This window comes from Ricinus communis, chromosome 9 (assembly GCF_019578655.1).
Source record: "Ricinus communis isolate WT05 ecotype wild-type chromosome 9, ASM1957865v1, whole genome shotgun sequence".
NCBI classification, from domain to species: Eukaryota; Viridiplantae; Streptophyta; class Magnoliopsida; order Malpighiales; family Euphorbiaceae; genus Ricinus; species Ricinus communis.
The window spans coordinates 24,612,988-24,640,652 of NC_063264.1; the positions used below are offsets into that span (position 1 = coordinate 24,612,988).

At 34.1% G+C, this 27,665-nt stretch overlaps 1 protein-coding gene across 2 annotated transcripts; it reads right to left on the reverse strand.

Annotated features, from left to right (window-relative positions):
• Nucleotides 1-5,226: 5,226 nt before the first annotated feature.
• Nucleotides 5,227-26,326, reverse strand: LOC8267534 (callose synthase 3). Of its 2 annotated transcripts, XM_015724745.3 has the most exons (43): nucleotides 26,001-26,326; nucleotides 25,663-25,893; nucleotides 25,045-25,145; nucleotides 23,615-23,739; nucleotides 23,390-23,483; nucleotides 23,131-23,241; nucleotides 22,923-23,039; nucleotides 22,723-22,815; nucleotides 22,142-22,233; nucleotides 21,317-21,443; nucleotides 20,495-20,632; nucleotides 20,309-20,385; nucleotides 20,137-20,230; nucleotides 17,824-17,949; nucleotides 17,628-17,745; nucleotides 16,760-17,094; nucleotides 16,529-16,581; nucleotides 16,386-16,446; nucleotides 16,000-16,081; nucleotides 15,871-15,920; nucleotides 15,704-15,790; nucleotides 14,313-14,447; nucleotides 14,053-14,147; nucleotides 13,869-13,953; nucleotides 13,621-13,781; nucleotides 13,360-13,483; nucleotides 13,175-13,275; nucleotides 12,958-13,090; nucleotides 12,687-12,838; nucleotides 11,768-11,877; nucleotides 11,556-11,681; nucleotides 11,304-11,372; nucleotides 10,996-11,185; nucleotides 10,764-10,920; nucleotides 9,693-9,812; nucleotides 9,455-9,573; nucleotides 9,283-9,366; nucleotides 8,070-8,182; nucleotides 7,761-7,990; nucleotides 6,873-7,670; nucleotides 6,716-6,766; nucleotides 6,158-6,343; nucleotides 5,227-5,830 (listed from the first exon to the last, which is right to left on the reverse strand). In XM_015724745.3, the coding sequence occupies exons 2-43, from the start codon at nucleotides 25,859-25,861 to the stop codon at nucleotides 5,582-5,584; spliced, it is 5,868 nt and encodes a 1,955-aa protein (XP_015580231.1). In that variant the 5' UTR covers nucleotides 25,862-25,893; nucleotides 26,001-26,326; the 3' UTR covers nucleotides 5,227-5,581. The 2 variants fall into 2 exon arrangements, with proteins under 2 accessions (XP_015580231.1, XP_048234867.1); XM_048378910.1 differs by lacking the exons at nucleotides 21,317-21,443; nucleotides 22,142-22,233; nucleotides 22,723-22,815; ... (5 more) ...; nucleotides 25,663-25,893; nucleotides 26,001-26,326 and adding an exon at nucleotides 21,134-21,154.
• Between the last annotated feature and the right edge of the window lie 1,339 nt (nucleotides 26,327-27,665).

Sequence of the window (27,665 nt, forward strand, 5' to 3'; positions counted from 1 at the left end):
TCTATATTATTATAACGTTACTAATAATAATACTTATATTATTTTCAATAAATAATAATCAAGTGAAATTATTTATTTTGCGATACTAATAATCATATTAAGCACAAATTCTAAAATAACATATTAAAATCAGACTTAGCAATAGTGCAATGATTAAATGACTTTAACTCACAGGTTTTGGGCGACCTCCTAGCTCCTGCCTCGGTTGGAGCGAGCCGAATGCATGATCATCTAATCACGGAAAATAATTTATCAAAACGCTGAAACAATCGATCATTAATCCTAGGTTTAGACTCCTAGGACTGACTGTCTAAGAATCTCGACTCGGGAGAATTCTATCGAAAATCCGGCAGAACCTCCCCTACAATACGGACATTACCCCCCGTAAAAAAGGGTCCAGGACCTGCCAGAAAAACACTTCAAATACTTAACAATTCAAACAACGGGAGTCGGGTCCCCAAACTTCACTATTTCCCGACTCCGCCACACAACACAAAATACGAAGCAGGCAAACTGACCGACAATTATTTTTGACTCATAAAAATCATCAAATACTCAATATAAAACAATAAGCACAAATTTAAAATCAAAGGATTTCCAAGATCAACGGGCTAGAGAAAAATTACTGAGACGCTCGATCGCTCGGTCGACTCGCCTCCGGCCGCCGGAGTCCAATCAACGATCCGAACACACCATCGGACTCACAACGACGCGCTGATGAAGATCCCCACTTCCGATTTTTCGATCTGACACCCGATCATCCGGAGAGATTTTGGATGATCACGGCCGTCGATTCGCAAATGAAGCCCGATCGCCATGAAACCGGTGCCATTGCAAATCTTGAGTTGAGGAGAGTCGGGATATGTCCTCCGATCGTCCATAGCTCACCGGAGCTCGCCGGAAAAACCCAAAAATGCCAGCTGCCTCCACTTCGCCGGAACTCCCTCCTCCGGCCACCAAAACCGACGCCGCCACCGCCAAAATGAAGCACTCTTTGAGGGGAGCCGATCGCCACCGAGATCGGCCGGAAAGGCCGCCGAAAATGGTCGAAACGACGCTCGGAAGCCGCCACACGTCGTGCGATTCCGCCTGTCGACTCTATTGGTGCCATCGCCGCTTCGGAAGGACACCGCAACGCTCTCTCTCTCTCTCTCTCTCTCTCTCTTCCCGGCGCCGCACTCTCTCTTCCTCTCTTCTTCCCCGATTCCATTCCTTCTTTCTTTCTTCCTTCAATATCGACATTTGATCCCTGAACTTTTCTTTATTACAATTTAGTCCCTGAACTTTCTTAATTACTTACAATCTTATCCTGCAGAATTTCAATTTAATCCCTAAACTTTCTTTTAGCCTTTCAATTAAGCCCCTAAATAATTAATTTGGGCCAAATTAGAATTATGGAAAATGCACAATTATAAAAATACCCCTGACCGACATATTTATTTATAAAAATACCAAACTCAGAAATTTCCATTAAAACTCCATATTAATGAAATTATACTTTTAATCCTCATCCAAAAATAAATTTCCAATTTTGTCCTAACACAAAATTAATTTAAATAGTAAATTTCAAACTTAGAATTTAATACTACTAATCAATTATAATACCAATTTTTTCCAAAATTCTTTTATAAACATCCTTTACAATTTCTACCATAATTTTTCTAATATATAATTTTATTTATACATATACATATACATTGGAAAAAAAAATTAGAATAACCAAAAATATATTCTACCCTTCAAATAATTTACTTAATTAATTCTTAAAATTTCAACTAATTGGGTATAGAAAAATAATTCATTTATTTGTCTAACATTAAAATTCAAAATTTGTATTTAAATCATTCCAATTAAACCGAATAAAAATAAAGCTAAAATTAACTTAAATAAAAACTCATTATTAAATATATAAAAATTCCGGGTATTACATCATTTTTCTTTGGAACCAAAAAGACCATAACAACATAAAGGCTTAAGCGTTCTCACAGATACCCTTTAGACATCAATTCATCCACTTGTCTTTCAAGCTCCTTTGTCTCCTTTGTATTACTTCTATAGGTTGGTCTATTTGGTATGACAACCCCTGAAGTGAAGTTTATTTGATGCTCAATCCCTCTATGAGATGGTAAACTACTTGCCACCTCCTCGGAAAAGACATTATCAAATTTCTATCAAAAGATTAGCAAATGCACTAGGTAAGGAAAGACCAAGTTTATTAGTGTTTAAGTAAATATATTTATAAGTTACTGTAAATAACAACTTACTTGAGTGACATGCATGTCTTATTTCATTTTCTCTAGCCAAAAAGCTCCCTCTTTTCTTATTTTTCTCTCTAGGTTGATCCTCACTCTCTTTTATATCTACACTCCTCATCTCTCTCAATTTTATTACTTTCGGCCTCACTCATTTCTCTCCTCAATTTACATTGGTCATCATACACTTCTTTTGGAGAAAGAGGTGTAAGTATAACTTTTTTTTCATCTTTTATAAAAGGGTATCTATTAAGAAACTCACCATGGACAATCCTTCTATTAAATTGTCATGGCTTGCCAAGCAAGATATGACTAACATGCATTGGCATTACATCACATGACACTTCATCTAAATACCTCCCAATAGTGAAAGTCATAATAATTGGCTTATTCACTTTTATCTCACTATAGTTATTTAACCATAATAACTTATAATCCAAATTTTTCTACCATTGAAGTGCTAGCAACGTTTGCACAACTACTACTATCAATAATGATATTGCATGTCTTTCCTTGCACATGATATCTAGTGGGGAATATGTTGTCCCTTTACTGCTCCAGGTTATCTTCCTCATTCATTTGCACATTGAGTATTCGCCTCGCAGCCAAATATCATCTCCGATAGGATCCTAAATACAATCATCACTATGATCCTCTAATGGTGGCATCTCATCTTCACTACTCTCTTCACTTGTTGTTTCTATCTCATCATGCTTCCTACTAACCATTATCTCTTATTAAGATATTGTGAAGCAATGTGCCTACATCCTAAACACTTAAAGTATTTAGTACCTCTAATTTTTCCTTTGTTAGCTTTGATTGTATCGGTCTTCTTGCTGCCACATACTTACCCTTTTTCCTATTAAAAACAGCCTTATCATCTCCCTTATTGTTGCTTTTCTATTGATTAGACCAATAAGACCTATTGTTTGAAGTGCCCTTTTGTTCAAACCTCATTGCCCTTCTTGATTTTAATTTCTTTTCAACCTTAATTGCAAGATGAACTAACTCCTTAAGTTATACATAATCTTGTAATTCTACCCTATATACAATCTCCTTATTTAGCCCACTAGTAAAACGTGTCATAGTAGCTTTCTTATCTTCATCCAAATCAGTCCTTGTCATGAGCATCTCCATCTTCTTATAATAATCCTTTACATTTTTACTAACTTGCTTCAAAACTTGAAGTCTTTGATGTAACTCTCTATAGTAATGCCTAGGTACAAAATATCTCTTCATGATGGTTTTTAGAGCATGCTAAATATCAAGAGGCTCTTTCATATTTCTCCTTCTAATCACCACCAATTGATCCCACCACACTATTGCATACTTAGAAAATTGAGTAACTACTAGCTTCACATTTTTTTTCTCAAAAAAGTTATGACAATCAAAGATAAGGTCCAATATCTTTCATATTCTAAATATACCTCAGGATCTGATTTGCCTAGAAAGGTAGGAATCTTAAGTTTGATGCTATCCAAATTTCTATCAACATCATCATTATACCATAGTAACCATCAAACTCACCACCTTAATTTCCTCTCTGCATTACATTGTTTCAGCCTCCCTTAACTCCTCTTCTAATGCCACGACCAACATCCACAATGGTGACATTGTCATCATAGTCTAGATCTAAATCATCGTCATTGCCTACCAAGTTCTGCCTATTATTCCTTCCACGAGAATTAGCATTGATCTGCTTTGATATGGCCTTTTGGTTAGCTGCCATATCTAACTGCATCCTCTCTATTGCTTCATTGATGTTCATTATACTCCATTACGCTTTTCATTTTCATGCATTTATGCCGCAGATATGCCATAATTAAGCTAAGATACATTCTCTTCTCTCCCTCCTCCACTCGAGGTATTTGACATTGCTACAAGAAAAGGTTAGTATGCACAAAAACAAGAATTAAAAGTATTAAGATCTCACCAATCACACCCTCACATATTTACTCTCAATAACGGGGGTTTGCACTTGTTTTACACATAAATAATATTAACACTCAAGGCTAAAACTCACCCCACTCAACTTGATATCAAGTGTTCTTATATAAATCAAGAACTCACACAAAATCTCAAACTATCAAGCAATACATAAAGAATCAAGCTTTATAAGACTAGTTGAAGCAAAAGGTAATAAGAAGAATTTCAAGCAAAACAACAATAAAATCAAGAAAATAGGAGTCAAGAATAAAAGATAACTCAAAAAGAAGCAAAAAAACATATAAAAAGAAACAATACTAAAGAAAAAAAATGTTGGTTGGTGTTGCCTACTGAAATTTTTTTTGTTGCGGCATGCCCATGTTAAAGTCATACTTCAGTTCGTGTTGCCTGCTAGAAATCTTTTTGGTTGCGGCATATGCCCATGTCAAAGCCATGCTACCTATTGAAATTTTTTTGTCACCCATATCGAGGCCATGTTGCGTACTGGAATTTTATTTTTTGAATTCGCTCAAGATTGAAAAAAAACCGAAAACAAGAAATTGCAAAGAAAGAGCACAAAAATAATGAAAGAAAATCACCCTAAATACATATATATGAGTATCAAAAAGAATAGACAAAAGTATTACGTAATTCTATACAAGCCAGTTACCAATTCTCTTGTAATTAGGGATTCCTTTCAAGATTCACACCTAGAGGTCGAATTTTTTCCAAGATTTGATTTTTTTATCTTTCTTTTTCTTTATCTTTTATCTTTTTTTTATCTTTTTCTTTTAAAAGAAAAATCAAAATTTCAAATTAAGCTAAACAAGAGCAATCAAGATTTGCTATCAAGAAACAATCAAGAAATGAATCAAACCACTTCGAAACTTAAAAAACACAATAAAATAACATTAAAGAAGAATAAGTAACCTGGTTCAAAAGTCAAAAACTACGATACCAGATGTTAAAAAACCTCTAAAAATAGAACCACGAACCTTAACTTTTATAAACCCATGAGAATCACTAACTTAAAAACCCAATGAACAACTTGAAATCAAATCCTAGAATCATCTAATCAGATTATAAAATGATCAAGAATAGATTACAATCTTTTTCTTTTTGCAATATAATTTAACAGAATGATTGGGAAGCCAGGACTAATCAATTCCAATAATCAAAATTTCTCCCCATCTCATCCATCATTGAGACAATGCCCCTACATCTGCATAATTACAAAACATAGTTACAGTAGATATGGACAACATTCTCACTAGCCTGTTTACAGAATCAGGATGACAAAACATCATGTATCAGCATTCCCATTAGCCTCTTGACAGAATCAGGATGATAAATGCATCAGCATGTGTATACATATATATATAGTGGTGTTACTGTCAGCAAGATTACTCCTTGCTACGAGAAGACCGATCCTTTCTTTGCCCACCGAGAATACGAGAAATTTGCAGACCTCTACTAAATGCTTGGTTGAATAACATTCGAGTCTGGAATTCAGACACAAACGGAAACCAGGCAAGGAATGCAACTGGAGTGAACAGAAGCAAGCCCATAACAATCTCATAACCACGTGCCAGTGTCCGAACTGATCCCCAGAAACCCATTCGATGAACAAGAGGCTTACAAGCTTGTGCAATCTATGTACAAGGGGAAAACAAATCAAAGAGAATTTAAAATTAATGATGGAACTGCATAAAAAGCTCAAGCAATGCTGAGTCCACATTACTTATCTCATGATGACTTGAGAAATCATTTGATTGTTTCCGCAAAACAGTATATAACTTCTGTCTGGTAAACCCTAAAACAATCTAGATGCTCATTGGTTACACTGATGTTATGATTTAAGTTTAGCTTCCATGTATGTTACAAGCTCTCTTAGCAACTTTAATTCTTAGTTTCAAGTTTGACACTGAAGTGACAGTAACAGTCAATAATTCTACCAAATAACTTGCACAATCACTTACCAAAAGCATCCCCCAGCCAGTTGGCATGAAAGCAAGAATACATACAACGATGTCCTGAACTGTCATGTGAGGCAGTGCAATTAAAGTGACCAGAATGGAGACAAAGGTGAGGAATATCATTCCCTTTATCAGCCTGAACACAAGCTGGAAGTTTGCACTAAATTTTCGCCTTCCAACAGATACCGTCTGCAAGACAAAAACAGGCAAGTGTTTTTATAGAGAGAGAGGCTATGTATTTCTCATGAGGCTTTGATACAAAATTAAAATACAAATAGAAAATTGCAGTTTTCTAAGGACAGCAACGTTTTTTCTCAAATTTCTACATAAAGAGATTGGCTTTCAAAATAATAATAATATTAATAATAAATACTCAACGGCGTCATCAAGAGTGTCAATTTTCAGAGAACATTTATAGGTTTGATATAATGAACCCAAACTTACTTTTCAGCCTTAAAAAGACTGAAAAGCAAGAGACCTACTAATGGCTTCCAACAATGTGAGATGCACTCCAGAAACATAAATGGAAAATATAACAAGATCCAAGAATTAGATGCTTACCTTCATGACAAACAGTATTACAAAGATGACCAGCCACGATATTCCATACACCTATGACCAATGGAAAGAACATGACTAATTTTGCAGCTTCCATCTTTATTATAAAAATACAATTCAAATAAATTAAAGTGATAATGTATTTGCAGAAGATGAATACCAGAAAACTTTTGTGTTCCTTTGTAATCTTTAAATGATACACCAGCCCATATTGATAAATAAAGAATCGCAATGACAACAATATCTCAGCCACAATCCCGCGTTTTCCAGAATGACGAAGATGTTCTTGTTCCTCCTCCCACCATGATTCCCAACTTTTTTCAGGCGGTACACCAATACCCCCTCGGTTACTGATCCATTTGTTCCAATCAGTCCAATCATCAACAATCTTTTGCCACTCAAAACCAGAAGGATTAAACAGGAAGGGAGCAAAAAGCCAGGTCCCAACCATAAACCACATAGATATAGTAATCAACACATAAGCAACCGCACTTCTATAAGGCTGACCGAAGATTTGGTATACAACAAGTAAAATCATCATCTCAATACCCTTAACGAAGTGGCTGCGAGAATAAAGCCTATAGTTTTCAGCAAACTTGGCATGGAACACGACAAATCCTCGACCTGTGGGCCTGTATTTTGCACCTCCATGAAGCAAAGTCCTTCCATAATAGTGCGTCTTCGTTCCAAGAGAAAATGTGAAAAATACCGGTGCCAGTTGCAGTTGCATTAATATAAATTCACTTAGCGCAGTTCGGAAACCTCTTTCCAAGCCAATTTCCATCAGCATAGGCAAGGCCATCAAAAACCCAATTTGAACAAATGATTGAGAAGCAAGAGCCACCTGAAGGGGCTTATTATCTCGAATTGCCTTCTGACTAATTAAGCCTTTTTCAAGTCCACTAAGAACAAGATAAAGGCGGCCATAAAGGAACACATATACAGTGAGCACAGTCATCTGTAAGAGGAAACAAAATATTTACTATCGACAACATTCTGTATATATTTCAAGAATTTTAAAAGATATGAACAGAATTTCACAACATACCAGAGTACTGAAGTAAAAACCAACTGTGGTGAAATAGCATGACAGCATACGGAAAAAGTCAAAACGATGTCCAAGCCGGTATATATCACGACTCAAAGTCTGTTCACCATTGCCATTAGCAATTTTGGCTTCAAACATAGAAATCTGATTGAGACCCACATCCCTTCCCTTCCCGACTTGTATGTATTCATGATGAGTAACATTGCCTTCCCGGAGTGTAGAATTGAAACCTGCATTTGAAATTGTCAGAAGTTACATGGCAGAGGCAAGATCACATAAAATTATGTAAAAAGTTCCATGAGAACAAACCAGCAAAGATGTCTTCACTCAGATTGATAACCTTAGATGCTTTACTCACACCCCCTCTAGTGAGGTGAAATAGCCTATCAAAAACATCCGGATGACCATAGTGGAACCGAACTCTAAATAAGAAGAGAAAATAGTTTGGTTAGAAATTAGCATGAGAGAAAAAAAAAAATCAAATTAAAGCTCCGCAAAATGTTAAGTTGAGCCACTAATATGTTTACAAAGAATAAAAGCTTATGGCTGCATCCAAGAAAGGACAATCTGCAGTATGTCTCACACATCCAAACTACTGCTATCGCCATTGGCAACATTGTCGTGTAATATTAGGAAAGCACTAAAGCTACCTAAATAATTTATCCACATGGTCCAAAATGAAGGCTTACAACCATTTCTCTTATTACTTTTCCTAAGATGCTATTACATTTTAAAAAGAAAAATATCCTTAAATTTAGCCTGTGGCCAAGGCCCACATTTATATATGTTCAACTTCACAATAACCATACTAGTGATTAAGCTGTGTATCTGAATCCTCAAAATAACCCAATTAATCCCAGAAACGAGCAAAGGGGATTCATCCTAAGTAGAAATTACAATAAAAATTTAATCGCATTTAAACATAATGGTACTTGAATGCAACAATACTCTTCCACAAAATCTACCAAATATCAAATTGAGAATTATCATCAAGATGACTTTTACAGCCAAATTTCCTTGTCATCAAATTTCAGAATTACCATCAGAAGAATGAGGAATCTGCCTGAAAAACAAATTTTGATAAGTGGGCAGGTTCCTGGGCTTATGCAGTACATCAGAATGCATTATACAGCCAAGTATCCTTGAAAATTAAGCACTTATTTTCTTTTGACCCAAACAGAGAAAAACTTAATATAAACTAAAGGGCACATATGGGGTGCCACCCTTCCAGGTAGTATCAACAATATTGATATTGATATCAATAAATGTGACTTGCAGTAAGTCAACAAGGTGATGCTGAACTCCACAGAAAGAATTATAATATTTGAAAGCCTGCTAAAAACTGCAATTGAATGGACTCCATATTTTTGCAGAAAATTATAACTTGTTGCTTTGTAATCCCAACTTTTATGCAGCTTAATTAGTTATCCTTGCTTTCTGTACATGAATACTCTATTAAATTGAAACTCAAACTAATTGGCTAAAATTTATGTCAACAATTTTTTAAGCCATGATAACTTACTTAAGAGGGTTGGCCAACAGTCTCTGACCTATAGTCACAAAACTAGTCTCCTGATTTGACATAAACCATGCGAGAGATGAAACACTGCACCCACATAAGGAAAAATCATCAAGACATGATACGGCAACATTTTTTATTGCATGAAAGTAGCATACTCAAAAATAAATAGTACCTTCCAGTAAATATATGCTCCCTAAGTCCAAGAATTGTAGGATGTCTCACACCATCATGTTTCTTAAGAAATTCTTGCAGTAAATTCCTCATTTTCAGAGCTTCTTCCATGTAATTGTCCTATTAAAATAAATACCACAAACAACAAACATTAGGTTAAGACCAGGGTTGATAGGTGACTGAAAATAATAATAATAAAAATAATAATAATAATAATAACAACAATAATAATAATAAACCTGATTCATATCTATTGTTTGCAAGCCTTCTCCACGTGTGAAGATAATAGCATGATTTTGGTTTTCAGGTTTTCCCTCACCCAAGATGGCTGGTCCGGGAAGTTTGATCCGATAAATGACCTGCACAAGGAAAGAAGGACAATAAAATGGGAAAGACCAAGATCATAATAGTGCTTTAATACTAGAAAAACTATATTGTACCTTGTACAAAACCCACATTCATTTTCCATACAATTTAATTTTCGGGCTTGGAAATGAAGAATGAAGTAGATGGAATAAAATCTGGCAATACACATGGACTGACACATCTAAGTCCAATGACATTATTTACACTATCCCCTCCATGCATATTTGTTATGCGCCCACAGTGCGATAGTGTAAGAAAGCAAACATCAATAACTATAGCTCATGCAAGCTAAAGCAGCAAAGTGGCACTATTTCTCAGAACCAGCAGAAACATAATTCCAGAATTGTGAACTGCTCATGCAAGCAAATGTCAAGACATAGTCCAATTCTTTCAATCCCAACCTCGGACCATAATGCAGGCCATCATCATTTCTTACAACGCCATGCACTCTTTTCATTTCTGCAGAATGAGATATATGATGGACTGTTTCCCACCAACAGTCCAAGCATTATTACTAGCCTTCTCCATTGTCCTTTAGTTACTTTTATCCCTCTTTTGAATCATAGAAAGCAACTAGCTTGGAAGCGGTATTCATTAAGACTAGCCTAATTTATGGGATTTATTTTCTTCAATAGATTAACATGTAATGAAGACCATTTACTTATTACTAGAAGTATCGACCAGAAAGATTAACAGAATCCTTCTTATTTGGCAAATAAAGCATGTAAACAGGATTACATATCCTACTGAAAGAACTATAGGAAAAAATCATTTGCAAAGTTCCTACAGGGTGGTCAAATTGCACAAGTGTACTACATGCTTCAAGCTAAGGTAAAAATGTGATTCAGACCTCTACTTCAAACAATGTTGTTGCACAATATAGTAAGTCATATCGTCTTAGTAGCATTGAATAAGCACCAGATTTTTGAAACAGATGGATCTACCTCATCCAAATTTTGTACTGGCTCTGAAGGATCAATGGACTTGGGTGAGGCAGCCTTTACGAGAGCAGAAAAGTATTCTTTTCGATTGTTCTTCTTGGATTTGTCTTGGCTAGTTACTTCAACCTCATCAATATATGCCACTCGCAATGATGGATACCTGCCAATTGAGAATATTTTTAGAGGTCAGTATTATGAAATCAGCTATTCCACCAAAAATTTAACCTAAACATACGTTGTCATGAGCTTCAAAATGTCCTGTGCTCTAGGATCGCCAGATCTCTTGTGAATCCCATACTTCTGGCATGATACCACATATGTGAATTTCATATCAGCTACTGCTTGACATTGTGCCAACATAGACCTCTCCCCCTTTGACTGATCCTCTGTATTCAATTCCATGGCTTTGTAGCCCTCCATCAAATCTGGGCAAGTGTAATGACCCGGTTAAGAAACAAATTTATATCTATGATTAAAGGAAAAAGTTTCTGCATTAGAAGAACACGGCAGTAAATATTCAAAAAATTACAAGATATCAGTTACCTTCATGTCTGGCCATATCAAGGAAAGCCTGAAGCTCCAACGCCTTCCGATAATACATCATACCTCTTACTGGCATTTGTAATATTATTTTAGTAAGAACCGAAACATAGAAGTCATAGTTATTCAAATAACTCACTAGCCCCATCCCCACAAAGAGGGAGAACAGAGAGCATAACAGGCCACAATACTGGACAAAAAATATATATTTCATGTATATATACATATGCCTAAAAGGAAACAACAAGAGCCTACCAGTTCTAGTCAGTGTTTGGCCCCTGTATGAGGCCCATAGACGAAGTTCTTCTTCTAACTCATCTGATCCTTTGAGCTCTTCTTCACTAGAGCAATTTACTCTCTCAAGAAAATTGTTCCATTCATCTGTGCATTACTATAGATATTAGACCAAGATTATGCATATCTATATATAATCTAGCTTAGTAATTCACAAGTAAGAGAAAATAAACCTGGAAAGATCTTTTGCAAGTAAAAGAGAATTGAAACACCATCTTCATTTGGAACTTCCAAATCACGCAATGAAAATAGTACCTCCTCTGTGTAGTATGGAGTCAAAACACTACAAGATAAATAACCATATGAGAGAAGTTTGATTCTTTGTACTGTTAAACAACTAAACTTAAAAGAAAGGAGAATCAAAAGCAAAAAGATAATAATAATAAGCAGCAACAACAACAACAATATAGTACATCAACATTGTATGAGATTTAATACCATGAAGTTGTTAGGGTTAATATCATCAGAATATACTCCTGCTTAATACAAAGTATCACGCTCAATAGGGACTTAACTTGGCTTATCCAGTCAAGAGACAATAAAGTCTGCATAACAATCAATGATCATATTCCATCCATCTCATAATACCATGCTCTAAGTAGAGCACAACAGGGGTAACAAAGGAAAAGGACTGAGTATCCAGTCAAGGGACAATAAAGTCTGCATAACAATCAATTATCATATTCCATCCGTCTCATAATACCATGCTCTAAGTATAGCAGAACAGGGGTAAAAAAGGGAAAAGGACAGAGTATTTCAAATATCTAGATGCCCAAATTATTTTTTCTTGGTTTTAACATGAGAAAGCCATCTTAGAATCTTATGTGGAATGATTTCTGACTAATAGTTCATAATAAATTTGAATTGACTAGGATAAACAGTTCATAATTAATAACATGTGAAATGATTTGTGATAGGCGTACACCAGGGGTTTCACTTGCGATCTTCCCCTAAAGCTGTAACATCATTGTTAAACTTTCCTATTGCGAATGGGCAACAGAATTATTTTTGCTTTGGGTCATTCATAGAGAAATTTAAATAGAAAATGCACAACGTAAAACTACTACAAACATGAATAGAAAGAATGCTTACGAGAAAGAAAGCATATTGCGAACTTTTGGAGCATCAGGCATGTCCATAAATAATGAATTTGAGAAGAACGAAATGCGCCTCCTAGCTTCTAAGTTGGACGGCACATCCATAGCAGATTCCTTTGTTGTAAGTAAAAGATAAAGCCTTTTTATCTGTAAATACATATAACGAAAACAATTAGATGTTTGTAGACAACCAGGTTTATCTACAACAGGTACACAGTCAGATACATGGATTTTCATGATGGTATATCTCTGTCAAGGAAACACACCTTCTCTTTCCATGCTTCTGTTGCAGGATCAATTGGAAACTTAATAGCTCCGGAAGATGCAAACAACTGATATTGTTGATCAATTAAAATCATCTCCTCATGCCCAGATCCACCATGCATTGAATCCACCAAACTGTTTAAAGAAAAAGTCAATAATGTAAGAAAGAAATTAGAAGGAACACATGCTTGATAAGATGACTACATCAAGATGTCTCACCTTGAGATATGATCCTCCATCATAATGTCTCGTGTCACAACCTCCAACATGTCCTGGAAAAGAATCACAACTTGATCCCTATCCTCCTGTTTGTTATCTAACTGCATAATATTTCCAGAAGGGTTAGGAATTCTCTCCATCTAGCTCAATCAAAACATTATTAAAGACAGTATATTGCTTATTACCAAATGTTTGATAAGCCTCACAAACTGGTCATAGAGGCTAGGAAGAGCGCTCATCTTGTACTCACTTATCAGGGTACCCTCATCTATGTGTTTTTCGACTTCAGAAAATATGAAATCAATCACTCTGAAAAACCCCATCAACAGAACATGGTATAGTTAATGCGAAACCTCAGTTCAAAAGATTTGTAGCTTAGTCAGAATTTGGAATAGCACTTGCTTTTAATTTTTCTCTAAAACTATCCACATTGCATAGAAACTCACTCTGTCTCACGTTTCCCTTGAACCAAGAACTTGATGATGTTCCTAAATGAAGCATAGCATTCGCGAACAGCACAGGACATGTAGTTCTCAGCCTCAATTCTCTTTTTCAGCTCTTTATCTTTACCATTGCTGTCCTTGGCCATGTCTAGTGCTATTGGGATCTGAAAGGATATACCGATTTAGTATCTCGATATCCATGTAATAGCATGCATGATACATATTTGCAAGTCAACTACATAAAAAAAAACCTTGCTAGCAAGCAAAAAAGGAGGCCACTGTATAAGGCCCAAATCTTCATCTGCCCAATATGGAACCAGCAACAAGTCCATTTCCCTAATATAAAAAACATCCAGGTCAAATGGAGATCGCCATACAAATCCAAAACTAAAAACTAGAACGAATAGTAAAATTTTCAAAGCAGCACACTGCTACCTATTGCTTATTAAATCTTCCTCCCTAAAGCTACTGATAATTTTGTTCCACAACTGAGCAAATCTCGCTGCCCCATCCTCTTTATTAGATGTTATCTGCATCGGAAGTCCAGGCAAGGGCGTGTTCATAATATCTTATTAGAGAAGTTATTAGAGAATTCATCAGGGGTCATGAATATGAATCTCTCAGTAAGTATTTATGTGTTCAGGTGTGTGTTTGTACAGGCACAAATCTGTCTATATACAATATTGATGTCTAACCACAGCAAAATTGCGAGCCAAGGTGGCCTTTAATCCTTTTTTCTTTGGCTCACTCTTCTCCTCTGGAATTAAACAGGCATTAAAAGCACCAGGAATAGATTGAAAACGAGATCGAAGCATTCCCAATGTCCGAATCTGATATAGATATAAGAGGTCAGAGCAAGTAAAAACAAAGGGTCAAAGCATTCTTCCTGCATCACTCTCCAAGTTCTTGTACCAGAAAGAAAATAAATGGAAACCAATTCTTGAGACATGAATCACATGTTCTGAACATAAAATTAAACTAGCAAATTCTTTGTTAATCAATAATCAGGAACAGAGGTCCAAGAATTTGTGAGAGGAACAATAAATTCATTCAGTGATAAAACAACATCAATAATCTAACAGATACATATTAAACACAACAATGAACAACCACTCAAACAACATGCATGAGAACGAATCATCCATGAGAGCATACTACCAGCATGATACAGAATTTGACAATCATGCAGTCATTTAATTACAAGACATGCCCAACACAGATTGTAATGAATGTCTTAAAGCATACTCAATGAGGAGTAGACATTTTGCAGTGGAGCCACACTGCAACCATAGATTTCTTCATAAAAGAATAGTGGCATGTCAGCCAAATGATTCCACGTTCAATATTAAGATTCCAGAAATCCAAGAGCCATGCTTAAGAATGTCCATCACCAAAACTGCTAGGCAGCTTTTTACACAATATTATTGCATGGAAGTTTTAAAGTTAAAATGTTGATTCCAACCAGCTTGAATTGCATGATGCTTTTAGGGCTTTCTCATGTTCTTTTCCATTTCTAGGTACAAAGAATTGTGGGATTTCATTTATAAACAAAATTCTTCTTTTTAACTCAGAAATAAAGATAGACAATAAGACATTGTAAGCATAAGGTGTCCTCGTAACCAATTGACAAAAACGCACAACAATCATGCTCAATAATACTTATCCACTAAACGAGGGAAGAATTTAAATTCTAAAAGTCACTAACTGTGACCGAATGTCCAGAACCAAAAAGGAGTAAATCCAGTTATGGTCCTTCCAGACAACAATCTTAGGAGGGACAATGCGGGGATCAATCTACCTTTTCAGCTTTCTGCATGAGATGACTATTTTTTAAATCTTAACACTGTATCTTGTGGTTGCAAGCCCTACAATTTTGCGAGCATACTAAGAAATGGCTCTTATGTTCAGCAACAATATTCTTAAATTTATGTTCGTTAAAAAAGTTGCTGCTCAATTATCAGTTATCTTGCACGCGATTTTAGTAAAAGATTCTGTTCAAATGAATCAGGAAAATAAGTGCATAAAAAATGTTAAAAAATGAATGTGATTTTAGGGACTGTTATATGTAGAAGAAATAATTCCTAACCTCTCCAAGGCGTCGGAATGCACCATAAATACCTCCAAATAATGTAGAAAATATGGCATACCAAATCTGGGTATCCATAAAATATACCTAAAAGAGGAGTTAATTTGTTAGAATCCATAGTGTATTCCATTCAAATAAAAACAAAGATGATGTAGATAAACCCATACAAGAATAATTGGAGCCCAGAGTGCAATAACAGCTCCAATATTGTTCCTTGCTGCAAAGAAACAAGAAAACATGAGATTCTGTTTTGATAAAAACATAAAAGATGATCTCATTATCTTCACATTGATTACCACGTGGAAAGAATTCATGCCATTGGAAAGTTATGATATGAACATTCATAACATCCTTTGTTGGACGAACTAAAGGCTTTATCTGCAACCAAGAAATGATTATTAGAATTGAATTTTCTTTCAAAATAACATATTAAGGGTCAATTAATTTAGCATATTCAATGTCCATGTGCTGTCATCATTTTCTTTTTAATTTTTGCATAACAAATTTTGTTCATGTGAGGAGAAAGAAGGTTCACATGAAGGATAAGGTATTCTCCAATGCTAAGGAACATAAAACAAGAAGCAAGGCCAGAAAAAATTGAACTTTGTCTTGTCTCTATATTTTTACTGTTAGATAAAGTAATTAAAGATTAAAGAAAGCCAGAGTAAAAAATATAGCAGACCTCAATGTAGTAACTAAATGCCAACTTTGTCATAATAAGAAGAACCCAAAACATTGTATACCTGAATACTCAAACCAAGGCATTAGATACCAATTTATAGATTTAAAACTACAATGTCATTTCATTCTAGAATGAATTCTTACTTGAAGAGAGAAAGTGCACTCTCATGCATTCCTCTACCAACATATAGCCGTGGCTGCAATGTAATATAGGCATGCTTGTAAAAATCCAATTTGAACAGAAATATGCTGGATTTAATTAGTACAGTTCAAATCTTATCATGGAAAGTCCTGATTTAAAAAAAATAATAGCTAACTGAACAGAGCAAAAAGAGATGACTGAATAAAGGAAAAGAAAGAAAGCATTTTGCATACCTGTGACCACCACATCATGAGCATCACAATCTTATAGTTCGATCTCTCAAGGAATCGACGTAGGATGGGAAAAAGAAACAACACTGCTGCTAACATATTTGGTGACAAGTAGATAACTACAGCCAAAATAAACAATGAAGGCGAGCTTGAATTATTGCCAAACCAGCTTTTAATGGTTTGAGCAAATCCTGGAGGGTTCTCCCAAGTATAAGCATAAGTAACAGGGAGAATCACCACCCACGCAGCTGCTGAAACAACCTTCAGAATATATCTCAACTTAACATGGAATGACATTATCTGCCGAGCCTTCCAACTAAGGATTACATCAAGGACAGCTTCATGGTTAAACAGAAATAGTGTCACTAATCAAATTCCCGCACAGTAGAAATCTTGTGCAAAATCATCATCTTCTCATAATAATAATAATAAGAAGAAGAAGAATAACAGCAGCAACAATATTAAAAAAATGATAATAATAATGAAAATAATGATCATGAAAAGAATAATAATAATGATCATGATAAGAAAAATAATAATAGTAAAAGACTTTCTCATCATACAAATTGCACCAAACGTTAAATTAAAGGGAGATAGAGGAAAATAGCACATTTCAATTCATATGGACAGGAAAAAAAAAAAGAAAAAAAAAAAAAGAAAGGCAAGAGTAATAAGATGGAAAAAGATAAAAGGAAATCATGAATTAATGTATTTAGTGCCTTGATTATACCTTTCATGACTAACTTTAGATAAATTACAGGCCCTTTCTGTCATTTGGAGTTACTAAATAAATACTGATCAAAGAACAACTAGTGCACATAATTTAGATAAACATCCTAAGACATGGAATAGATGTTATCTGTGTTCTTACCTTGCCCAAGCTTTAATATTGCAGCAGTTATAAAGACACTCAACACTTTCTTGAATACATCACCGTTAAAGACAGCATTTGGTTCCCCCGAACCATTCCATGCAACAATAATCATTGCCTTAAAATAATATGTCAGCATCAGAAATAAATAACAATTTTATAAAGAAAAATATGCAATAAAAGGAATATCAAATACCTGTAAGCATAGAATGAAAAAACTCCACATTCGATCAAAGCTTCTAAAGACATGCCAAAATGTACGTATCTCAACAAAATTAACTTTCCCCACCCATCGATCTCTAAAAGCTGGTTTACTATTCTCCTGGATACAATTTGGCAGAGCAGTAAACATAACATTATTGCTCAATGCATGAAAAAATCATTCAAATTAGAATGCACGAGTCCAGCAGATTAAATAGTCAAATTCTTTAAAATAAGTACTCAAAAGATACTCCCAAATTCTTGGTGTAGTCCATCTTAGACATGTCAAAATTAAAAATGTACAGAAAAGTTGAACAAAGTAGAAGCACCCAGTTCTTGAATATATATATTTGGAACAAACAAAAAGCAAGAACATGTATTATAAAGCAAGCACATTGACAAGTAAAAGAAGTCTTGGCTAGACACCATATGCTAGGCACACCTTAGCATAAAGAAACTTTTGAGCCTAGGTGACATTAATATGGCATCAGGCACACGTCTCTAAAATGAAAAATATAATAATACAAAAAAATATCTTGTGATTTCACTGGTTCACAACTTTTAATATGTGATGTTTTTAGATAAGAGAGTCATGTGATTACAAATTGTGAAAAATAAAATATCTTACGGTTAAAAAGTCTTAATTTGAAAGATTCAGCCACCTTCGCTCCGATCAGCAGCCATTATCATGTTGTCCATATTTGAAAATATAAGTTTGAAGCTTAACGATTCCTAATTCCATTATTTGACAATTACATCACGGTATAAGAAGTCATTGATTCGATGAGATCGATTTAAAATAATGCTTTGAGTTATTAAGCTTTAAACTTATATTATCAAACATGGAAAATATAATAACGATAGTTGATCGGAGCGAAGATGAGTCAATCCTTGCCAATCGATACTTTTTAACTATTAAATACTTCTTTCTGCCACGATTTTTAACCACACGTCTTTTTGTTTGAAAAAAATCACATACTGAAAATTGTCAAATAGTGAAACCACATAGTACTATTTTGTATTTATCCCCAACAAGAAAATGAAGAAATCAATCATGACAACATCATTAACTTATTTGGTCCAATAGCTACTACACCAAGAATACAATCAAATAAGCTCTTTAAATTCCTTGAACTTCTTTCCAGCAATAGAATAGTATGCAAAACCATTAAGAAAAACTAACCACATACTCATTTTTAAATATGGCAATCATACAACAATAATAAAAGCAATCCAAAATTCATTTACAATAGTATTTTTATCCCTAGTATAGCTATAAAGCATGAAGCATCAAAAGACATTGTTGATACTGATAATTATTTGCATCTTTATTTTTACTCGAGTATGATACTTTAGAGGCCAAAATGCACAACTACTTTTATTAGACACAATCAAATACATGATTCCCTTGTGTAACCTATATCCTACTGGCTAATGGACTTAATCATTATCACTAGCCATCAAATAAAGATCTCAAACATTTATGTAAATTACATTTCTCTAGACAAAGTTTCGATCTAGCTTTTATTACCCTTACACTATTGTTTCAGCCTTTCTTCCTAACATAAGAGACCTGCATGAAAGTAGAGGACTTGGAAATGGCACCACGTATTTATCGAATAAGACTTTAAACGTTATGTTAGTAATAGTTCCAATTTTGACATGTCTAAGATGCATTTCGTGAAAAACTTAACTACAACTACTTCATGCATATCTGCATAACTAATGCATTATTGTACCCCCCCCCCATCAAATAAAGATCTCAAACATTTATGTAAATTACATTTCTCTAGACAAAGTTTCAATCTAGCTTGTATTACCCTTACACTATTTTTTCAACCTTTCTTCCTAACATAAGAGACCTGCATGAAATTAGAGGACTTGGAAATGGCACCACGTATTTATAGAATAAGACTTTAAACGTTATGTTAGTAATAGTTCCAGTTTTGACATGTCTAAGATGCATTTAGTGAAAAACTTAACTACAACAACTTCATGCATATCTGCATAACAAATGCATTATTGTACCCCCCCACCCCTCCTAGATGAGCTATGCAAAGTTCCATAACATGTAAGGGAATTATAGAACAAATATGAAAGAAAACAAAAAAATGAAAGAGGACAAGAGTCTCTATGTATTGTTTATATGGTGCATCATGGACATTGCGTCCATTGACTCCTACAACTAACAAAAACCATTGTTTGGAAAATGCCTTTGTAGAGAGCCTTTTTGTTTTCATTTGCTAATGGTAAAAATAACTTAGACATTTGAAAGAAAAGATATAAGAGCTGAGAACTAGTTGCTTACCCCATTTTTCTCATAACGGTAGTGTTCAGCAGGTAAATGAAAGAAATCGGCATCATCACGCATTGGCCAACCTAACCGAAAGCAATCAACTGACCTGCAAATCATACAATTGTAAATTAATCATATACCACAGGAAGACACCTATTAAAAAAAATTATATAAAGTGTAATACCAAAAGTATTCATTTAAGTCATCATAGTTCCTCCATTGGGAATGCTTTGATTTTCCCATTTTACTTCTTTCAGATTCCTATCAAGGAATACAGTGTTAATGACAGTATGAACTTAACCAAAAAATAATGCGAGATAATTTTCAGACTTGAAAAAGGGGAAGAAAAAAAAAAGTCCACATGCAACACCTTTGCAATGACATCATAGATAGGAGTAACAACTAGTCTCAAGAATGCCTCATTTGCACCTCCATAAGCAGGCTTAACATTTTCCCCCGTCGAGAGACTGACATTCCCAGCTAGCATGCCATACAGCTCAAAGGCCATCTGCAGAAATGACCACAGATAAGCAACCAATTACAAGAATCTCAGAAGAAAAAAAAAAAAAAAAAGAATTGACAAAATGGGATTGGGTAGAACTCATTCCCAAAAGCTAGCTCAACAGAAAAGGGCATCCAATCCACATATATACAACATAGCAGCCCACTAACTACGCGATGAGAGATAAATACAAATTCTAATACCCTCCCCTCACACTTGGCATGACATGCAAACAGGCCGGGTCCAAACTCATCATTGCAGACAAAAGGCTAGCTCTAATACCATGACAAAATGGGTTTGGGTAGAACTCATTTCCAAAAGCTAGCTCAAAGGAAGAGGGTGCCAATCTACATATATACAACATAAAAGCCCACTAACAAGGTGATGTGAGATAAATACAACTTCTAACAAGAATAAAGCTGGCTTTTTATGGGTTTTCTTTAGCAACCAATAAAGAAAGAAACTCCTGAATTGTAACTTTTTCAAGTTGAAAATATATATTCTTACCTTTAGACATTTTCCAGCTAGAATCAATCAACTTATCCAGATTATTCAACTATTAGGAGCTCATCCAAATGAGGCCTAAATGGAAAGTGAAAAAGTATAGAAACAAAATGCTATATATACTTACATGGAATAAGAGTGCACATAAGGGTAATGCAATTATAAGATGGGACCATAGAGACATACATGATGATAAATATAGCACAAGCATTCTGGCATAAATCTTAAGTTTGCAGCTTCTCCCCATATCAAAAGGTACAGACCCATATACAGCAATTTACGCTGCTGCACCTCCTGTTGTATGGTGGGTAACCTGAAAATTTAGAAACCCAAAATTAATCAATCTGGTATCAATAAAAAATTTTAATTCGTATCTGCAAACCTTTATCACTTAAACACCCAAATTCCAGCAAAAAGGAAAGAATAGGGGATGAAGAGGGATTGGACTGAGAAATAAAGAAGAACCTCATTTATTTTTCATGTCATTAACCTCATTTATACTTTGAACAGTATTATTTACAGGGTGCTGGGTAAAATGTGTAATGCCACAAGGGAACAAGGAAAGGAGGGAAAAGGAGAACATCCAAGGCCTGAACACTAGGGAAGCAAAGTTATAGACCCCGTGGGTGCGTAACAAAATGATTGTCAAATTGTTCCATGTCCTTTCATCTAAAGAGGTTTTAAGTTGGGCCGGGGAAAGTAGGAAGTCCACTTTTCCCTTATTCATTTGCCTCCTTTCTCTCTTTCTCATTTTATAAACAAACACAGTTAACCTCCTCCTAATTCTTTTCATTTTCTCCTACTTCTCTCAAATTAAAAAGTCTTACATTTAATAGATTTTCCTCAAAAGTTTATGATATCTGTTCAAAAAGGATAACAACAAATAAAATATCCAGCAACTTCACTGAATAAAGTAAAATCCATATTACACCAATCTATTATTCCAAGATGGAGTCTGATAACCAACCAGAAAGCTACTAATAATTCAAAAATAATAGAGTGAACTCTTACCAAAGGCTACTCTTTCTATCAAGGTACTTGCACCATTTTTTGTAGTTCTTGAAAAGTTTCTTCATCACTTCTGTTAATGCACGCTCATCCAACTAAAAAAGAAATGGAAGCCACTGTGTCAGAAGGAAACCAAAATATATTGCTAGTTTTACTGAAATTGCGTATGGTGCCCCACAATCAGGGATAATTTAAGCAGTGTAGTAACTTCTTGTTTATTTTCGTAACCTAGTTATGCCAAATCCTAAGAATAAAAACATTTTTGAGAACTTTTTCTTCATCAAAAACTATTACACAACCCCCTTTTTAAAATATGTATAGGTATTCATGTAATGTGTACAATAAGGAATGAAAATTTCTCAAGAAAGCCAATTTGCAACTCCCTAGAAAAAGAGAAGGGATAAAATTGAAACATGAAGGCAATTCTCTACTGCTGGAATTGCTCTTAAGAACATAGGATGCAAATGGAGGCAAATTACCTAACATTGTAGTTCCAATTACTACCTCAACCGACAATTATGTAAGAGGAGAAAGCGACAAAAAAACTTGTATCCACTAAGAATAATGATTTTAAAACAACAAACCTTCGGTTGTTGATCAGGCTTTGGAAATTGTCGAATGTGAACATTTGCAAGCAATAAGATTAAGTGTTCCCTTTGATTAGCCACATTATCCTTCTGCAAATTCAATAGAGATAGTTATCGATTCCTGATTCCATTCAATTAACTTATTCTAATACTAATACGAAATAGCATGTAAGAAAGAATTATCTTGGCTAAATCACCTGAAACCCAAACATTGCTTGAAGCCAATCTAAAATATCTTCATCCTTTTTCTTCTTGTAGTCCTTGGGCCATGGAAGACCCCTTGTGTTACGCAGTGCGTAAACAGCAGCTTGGATCTACAATGATAAAAATTTCAAAAGCACTTTAATGGTTAAGGAGAAAAGCTAAACTGAAGGTCACTAGTCAAAGCATATAAAGGAAACATACCTCGGGATATCTCATAATTGCCTGATTTGCACTATCAGGATCGAGAGGAAGAATATTGTAAGGAACATAGATCTGAGTCTTTTCTGCAACTTTGTCTTGAGCTTCTAAAATCTTTACATATGTTGACAAAGAAAGCCATACATGTGTAACAGCCAGTGAGTTAAGAGTTCATAATTCATTAGGCATTAGGCAGCTGGAGAAATATCCACAATGAAATGGCAGCTAGAACAATAATAAAGTTAAGGTCACAAGGGTTCACCTCGCGATCCACTTCAATAGATTGAGTCATATTAACAGCCTTCAAAACCTCAAAGAGGACATTAGCCGTTTGGTATGCTTTTGTAAGCTGTGCTCTGGATTTAGAGAGAAAAGCAACTCTCAATATCAACTAAGCAAGAAATCCAAAGAATTTTACTAAAAGACACCGCTCATCACACACAAAAAGAAAACCCTACTTTGACTCCCTCAGAGGCAAATAACTAACCGATCAGCTTTATCAGCAGCATTTTGCAAAGCTTGAATATACTTCTTGTAGTAATGTTGATAAAAACTCTGCATTTCCCGTGCATCACTCTTTTTTACCCTTCCCATCAAGGTTGGATCATTTTCCTGAAAAACAAATAATGACATATAGTAAATAGCTAAAGGGATTGCTGAATCACACTGCATAATTCTCAATGATACAGCAATTATTTAGTTTCCTGAGTAGATCATAGGTGTTGAGACTTTCATTTCAGAATGTGGCATTGATCTATAACAATATCACATCCTATTTGGAGCATTTAATCTTATTTAATACATTTTGCAATTGCATAATAGATAGACTATCAATCCACAGGGACATCTTCCCTTAAACAATTAGGATACCAAACACACATCAATCTGATTCCAGATAACCTTACTGAACTCATTTAATCAATTAAGAGTAAATCTTTTACAAATGGCTGATTAGTAAATATACATATTGGAGAAGCTTTTACTTACATAAACTGTAAAAATATATAGCAATAAGTTGTACAATTGCAAAAGAGCCTGTTAGACTCTATCTCCAAACATTACCATTATACTTTCAAACATTGTTATTAAAATCAAGCATTAACTCCAACAACTTTACTATTACACAAGTTAAAAACATGTAAAAGAGTCAAAATTATTACAAATTCGGGTAAAATCAATGTATAATCACATTTTCAAATAGTGAAACACAAGGTTTTACAATTTTATAATTCTTCCAATTCGAACAATTGTAATTATGATATTGCCTTTTCAGATATGAAAGTTATACTAATTGTAAAATAGTATTACAGGTATTCTCCTATTTGAACTAATAGGTAAAAACCAAGCAACAAAGCAATACAAGTAAGAGTATCACCCTCAAACTAAAGACACTACTCCAAATGAGCCTGAAGCACAAACCAACAAAAGAAGCCAAGAAAGCCACCTTGCTCAACAGTTCTCACTTTTCACCACCACAACATCATTCAAATGCTTACCATTTTATGTTCATTAGTAATGAAGTCATCCTAAAAATAAGTGAAACGTGATGACTACTTCAATGTTAAGTTGTAAAATTCCTCACAGCTCATATATTTCATTCCATGGCACTTTAATTATATGCTCTTCATTAAGAACTCACACAATATATATGAGTGAAGCTTGAATGCTACTCAAGATTTTACAGAAGAAATTTTCTAAGACATGTATAGAATTGGCTGTATCCTTGGATAGTAATTAAGTTAACTGATATTTTTAGATCTTGTAAGAATCAGGGGCTGATTATATTAAAGATGTAATACTCATCACATATCTAGAAATACTAGCACCTAACCCAGAGTAACACAGGTTAAAACCAATATACTCTATGCATGTCAAAAGAAGTAGAAAATTCTGGAATGAAGAGATAACTAAGCCTACCCTTTCAAGACGTTGCAGGAGAGCAGTTTTAAATTGTCGAACTCCACGTCCACTAGAAGTGGGGTCCAACCTATGTGCTTTCTCAAAGGCATAAAATCGGCCTACATAAAGAGAATAGAATAATTAATATGTATATGTAAAATGGAAATAACAAGACCTCGAATTATAACGAATATGATAGTAAGATGTTGCCTTTCATGAATACCAGGAAGAGTTTCACTTCAGAAGCTATACATCTCATGCTTTTGTAGTTAAAAATCAACACTAATGCAACATATATTAACTTAACTAAATTAACTATGCATTGAATAGGCATCATAGTAAGATATTTTGCAATGAACTGCACAAAAGTAACCTTATACGCATGAAAGTAAATACAAACCAAGCTGAATTCCACTACATTGTAACTTTGCAATATGTTGATATAAACAACAAAACCTAGTCAAACAATAATATTCACAGCTTAAAATGATATTGTTAAGAAAAGTAACCGATATTTAAAAAGAAAAAACTAAAATGCAACTAAAAACATTAACTTTTTTTAACCAATTACCAAAATAAATATAAAATCCAAAAGAGTACACTATTAAATAAAAGGCAATATTTATAGAAACTTACAAAGATAAGCAACTCTAGGATTGCTAGATTCAACTTCATTAGCAACACGAAGAATGGGAGCTATCTCGACAAGTGAAGATGGAACTACTTCACTATCAAATATCGATTCTCCTAGATTTCCTGCTGTCTGCGTCCTCATGATCCGCCGCGGTGGCTGCGGCGTTCCTTGATCCGGCCCCACTCTCGACGAAGATGACATTTTTACCCCTGTCTCTCACCCTCCTCACTTCTCTACAAAACAAACACACAGATCATCAAAGCTCATTAAAACTTTAAAAACAATATTAATAAATTTCACCAAAAAAATACTCAAAAAAGACAAGCAAGCAAGCAGTTACCAAGAAAATTCAAAAGAAGTAAGGTAGTGAATCTGGCATCATTGAGATTAGCAAACGGGAAAGTACATTACATTAACCTAATTATTAATTAATTAAAGCACAATGTAGATAAGGATTTGAAGAGAGAAAGCTTTGAAGTTACAGAGAAAGTGAGATGGATAGATACAGAAAGCAAACCCTAGAAGAGACAGTGTCCAGAGAGAGAGAGTGTGCGTGTGTATGCGTTTAGAGAGAGAGAGACTGTAAGCTTAAGCTACTTAGCAAGAAAGGAAGCTAAAAGAAACAGAGGTACAGTGAGAGAGAGAGGGGTCAAGGAAAATGAAAGTTTATTTGAAAAAGAATAAAAGAACGAAAAATTTAGACCTTTTTTACTGCGATTGGTGGGTTTTTTATTCTTGAGCTTTGTGTAAAGAATTGTCTTAGCTTTTGGGTATTATTACGCTAATGCCATCGCTTTCTTCTCATGCCTTGCTTCCTCTTTTGGGATTTTACTTACTTGCCCTCCACATGTTTGCACATAACACTCCAAGCTGCGAATATTTTTTTATTTTTATTTATTTATTATTACTAGAGATAATTATATAAAATATCATGTAATTTATTATTTTATAATTTTTAGGGTATAATTTATATTTAGATAAAAATAAATAATAATATAATAAAAATATATTTAAAAGAATTTATTATACTTAATACTTTACAAAATATTGTCATTATTATTATCATTATCATAATTCATACATCATTTTTGTCCTATCGTAGATCAGCATCTCTTGATTTATCAAAAGAGTATAAATTTATTTTTAAAAATAAAAATTAAATTAAAGTCTTTAAAAAATAATTATATTTAATTTTTAAATAAAAATGTAATAAATTTCATAAAAAATTTGTTCTACAATTAAAATATAAAAATATTTTTAATTTATAATTATATATTACCTAATTTGTTAAAAAATTATAAAATAAAACTCTAATAAACTTCTCATAGTATCTTTAAATATGTCTTATTATAATTTTAATAGAAATAAAAAGTTCATTTATATATTAATTAAAATAGATAAAGTTAAAAATATATTAAAAAAATTAAAATTATTACTATTCATATTAAACTTAAATAAATTTTTTATTTTATTTAAACTTTTAGATTTTTTAGTAATTGATATAAATAACATATCAATGTATTAGGATAGTAAAATAAAAAAATAAAAAATAAAAATAAAATATCATATTTTTAAAAATAGAAATTTCGAACTCGATAAGTGGCGGATTTTCTAAGAGTGAAAATTTGCTTTCAGGAGTAATTTGGTAAAAGCATATATTTTTAACAGCACAACTTTCTAAAGCGTAGTAGTGGCAATGCATGAAAAAAGATGGAATAAAAAGGGCAATCTCGGTAGGTGATTCAAAATTCAACAAAAAGGCGAGATTCTTAATGATCTAAAGCTAAAACGCCGGGCAGAAAAGTAGCCGTTTTTAAGAAATCACAAAATGACCATTCCACCCTCATCTAATCTAATCAGCTTACAACCCGCCAAAACTGCAGAGGACATGGGAAGGTAAAAATGCACAGGATACAAAAGCCAACTGGCGGGACAGATTAGGAATTCAGTACAAAGTCGAAGCGCAAATAAGGCTTTGCGCAATTGAGTAATTATCTTCGAGAGA

Coding starts and splice junctions, on each gene's coding strand:
- LOC8267534 (XM_015724745.3), bottom strand. CDS start 25,861: ATGTCATCTTCGTCGAGAGTGGGGCCGGATCAAGGAACGCCGCAGCCA. Junction 22,816..22,922: donor AAGCAATGTTTGGGTTTCAG/GTGATTTAGCCA, acceptor TTGAATTTGCAG/AAGGATAATGTGGCTAATCA. Junction 9,574..9,692: donor AAACAATAGATATGAATCAG/GTTTATTATTAT, acceptor TTATTTTAATAG/GACAATTACATGGAAGAAGC.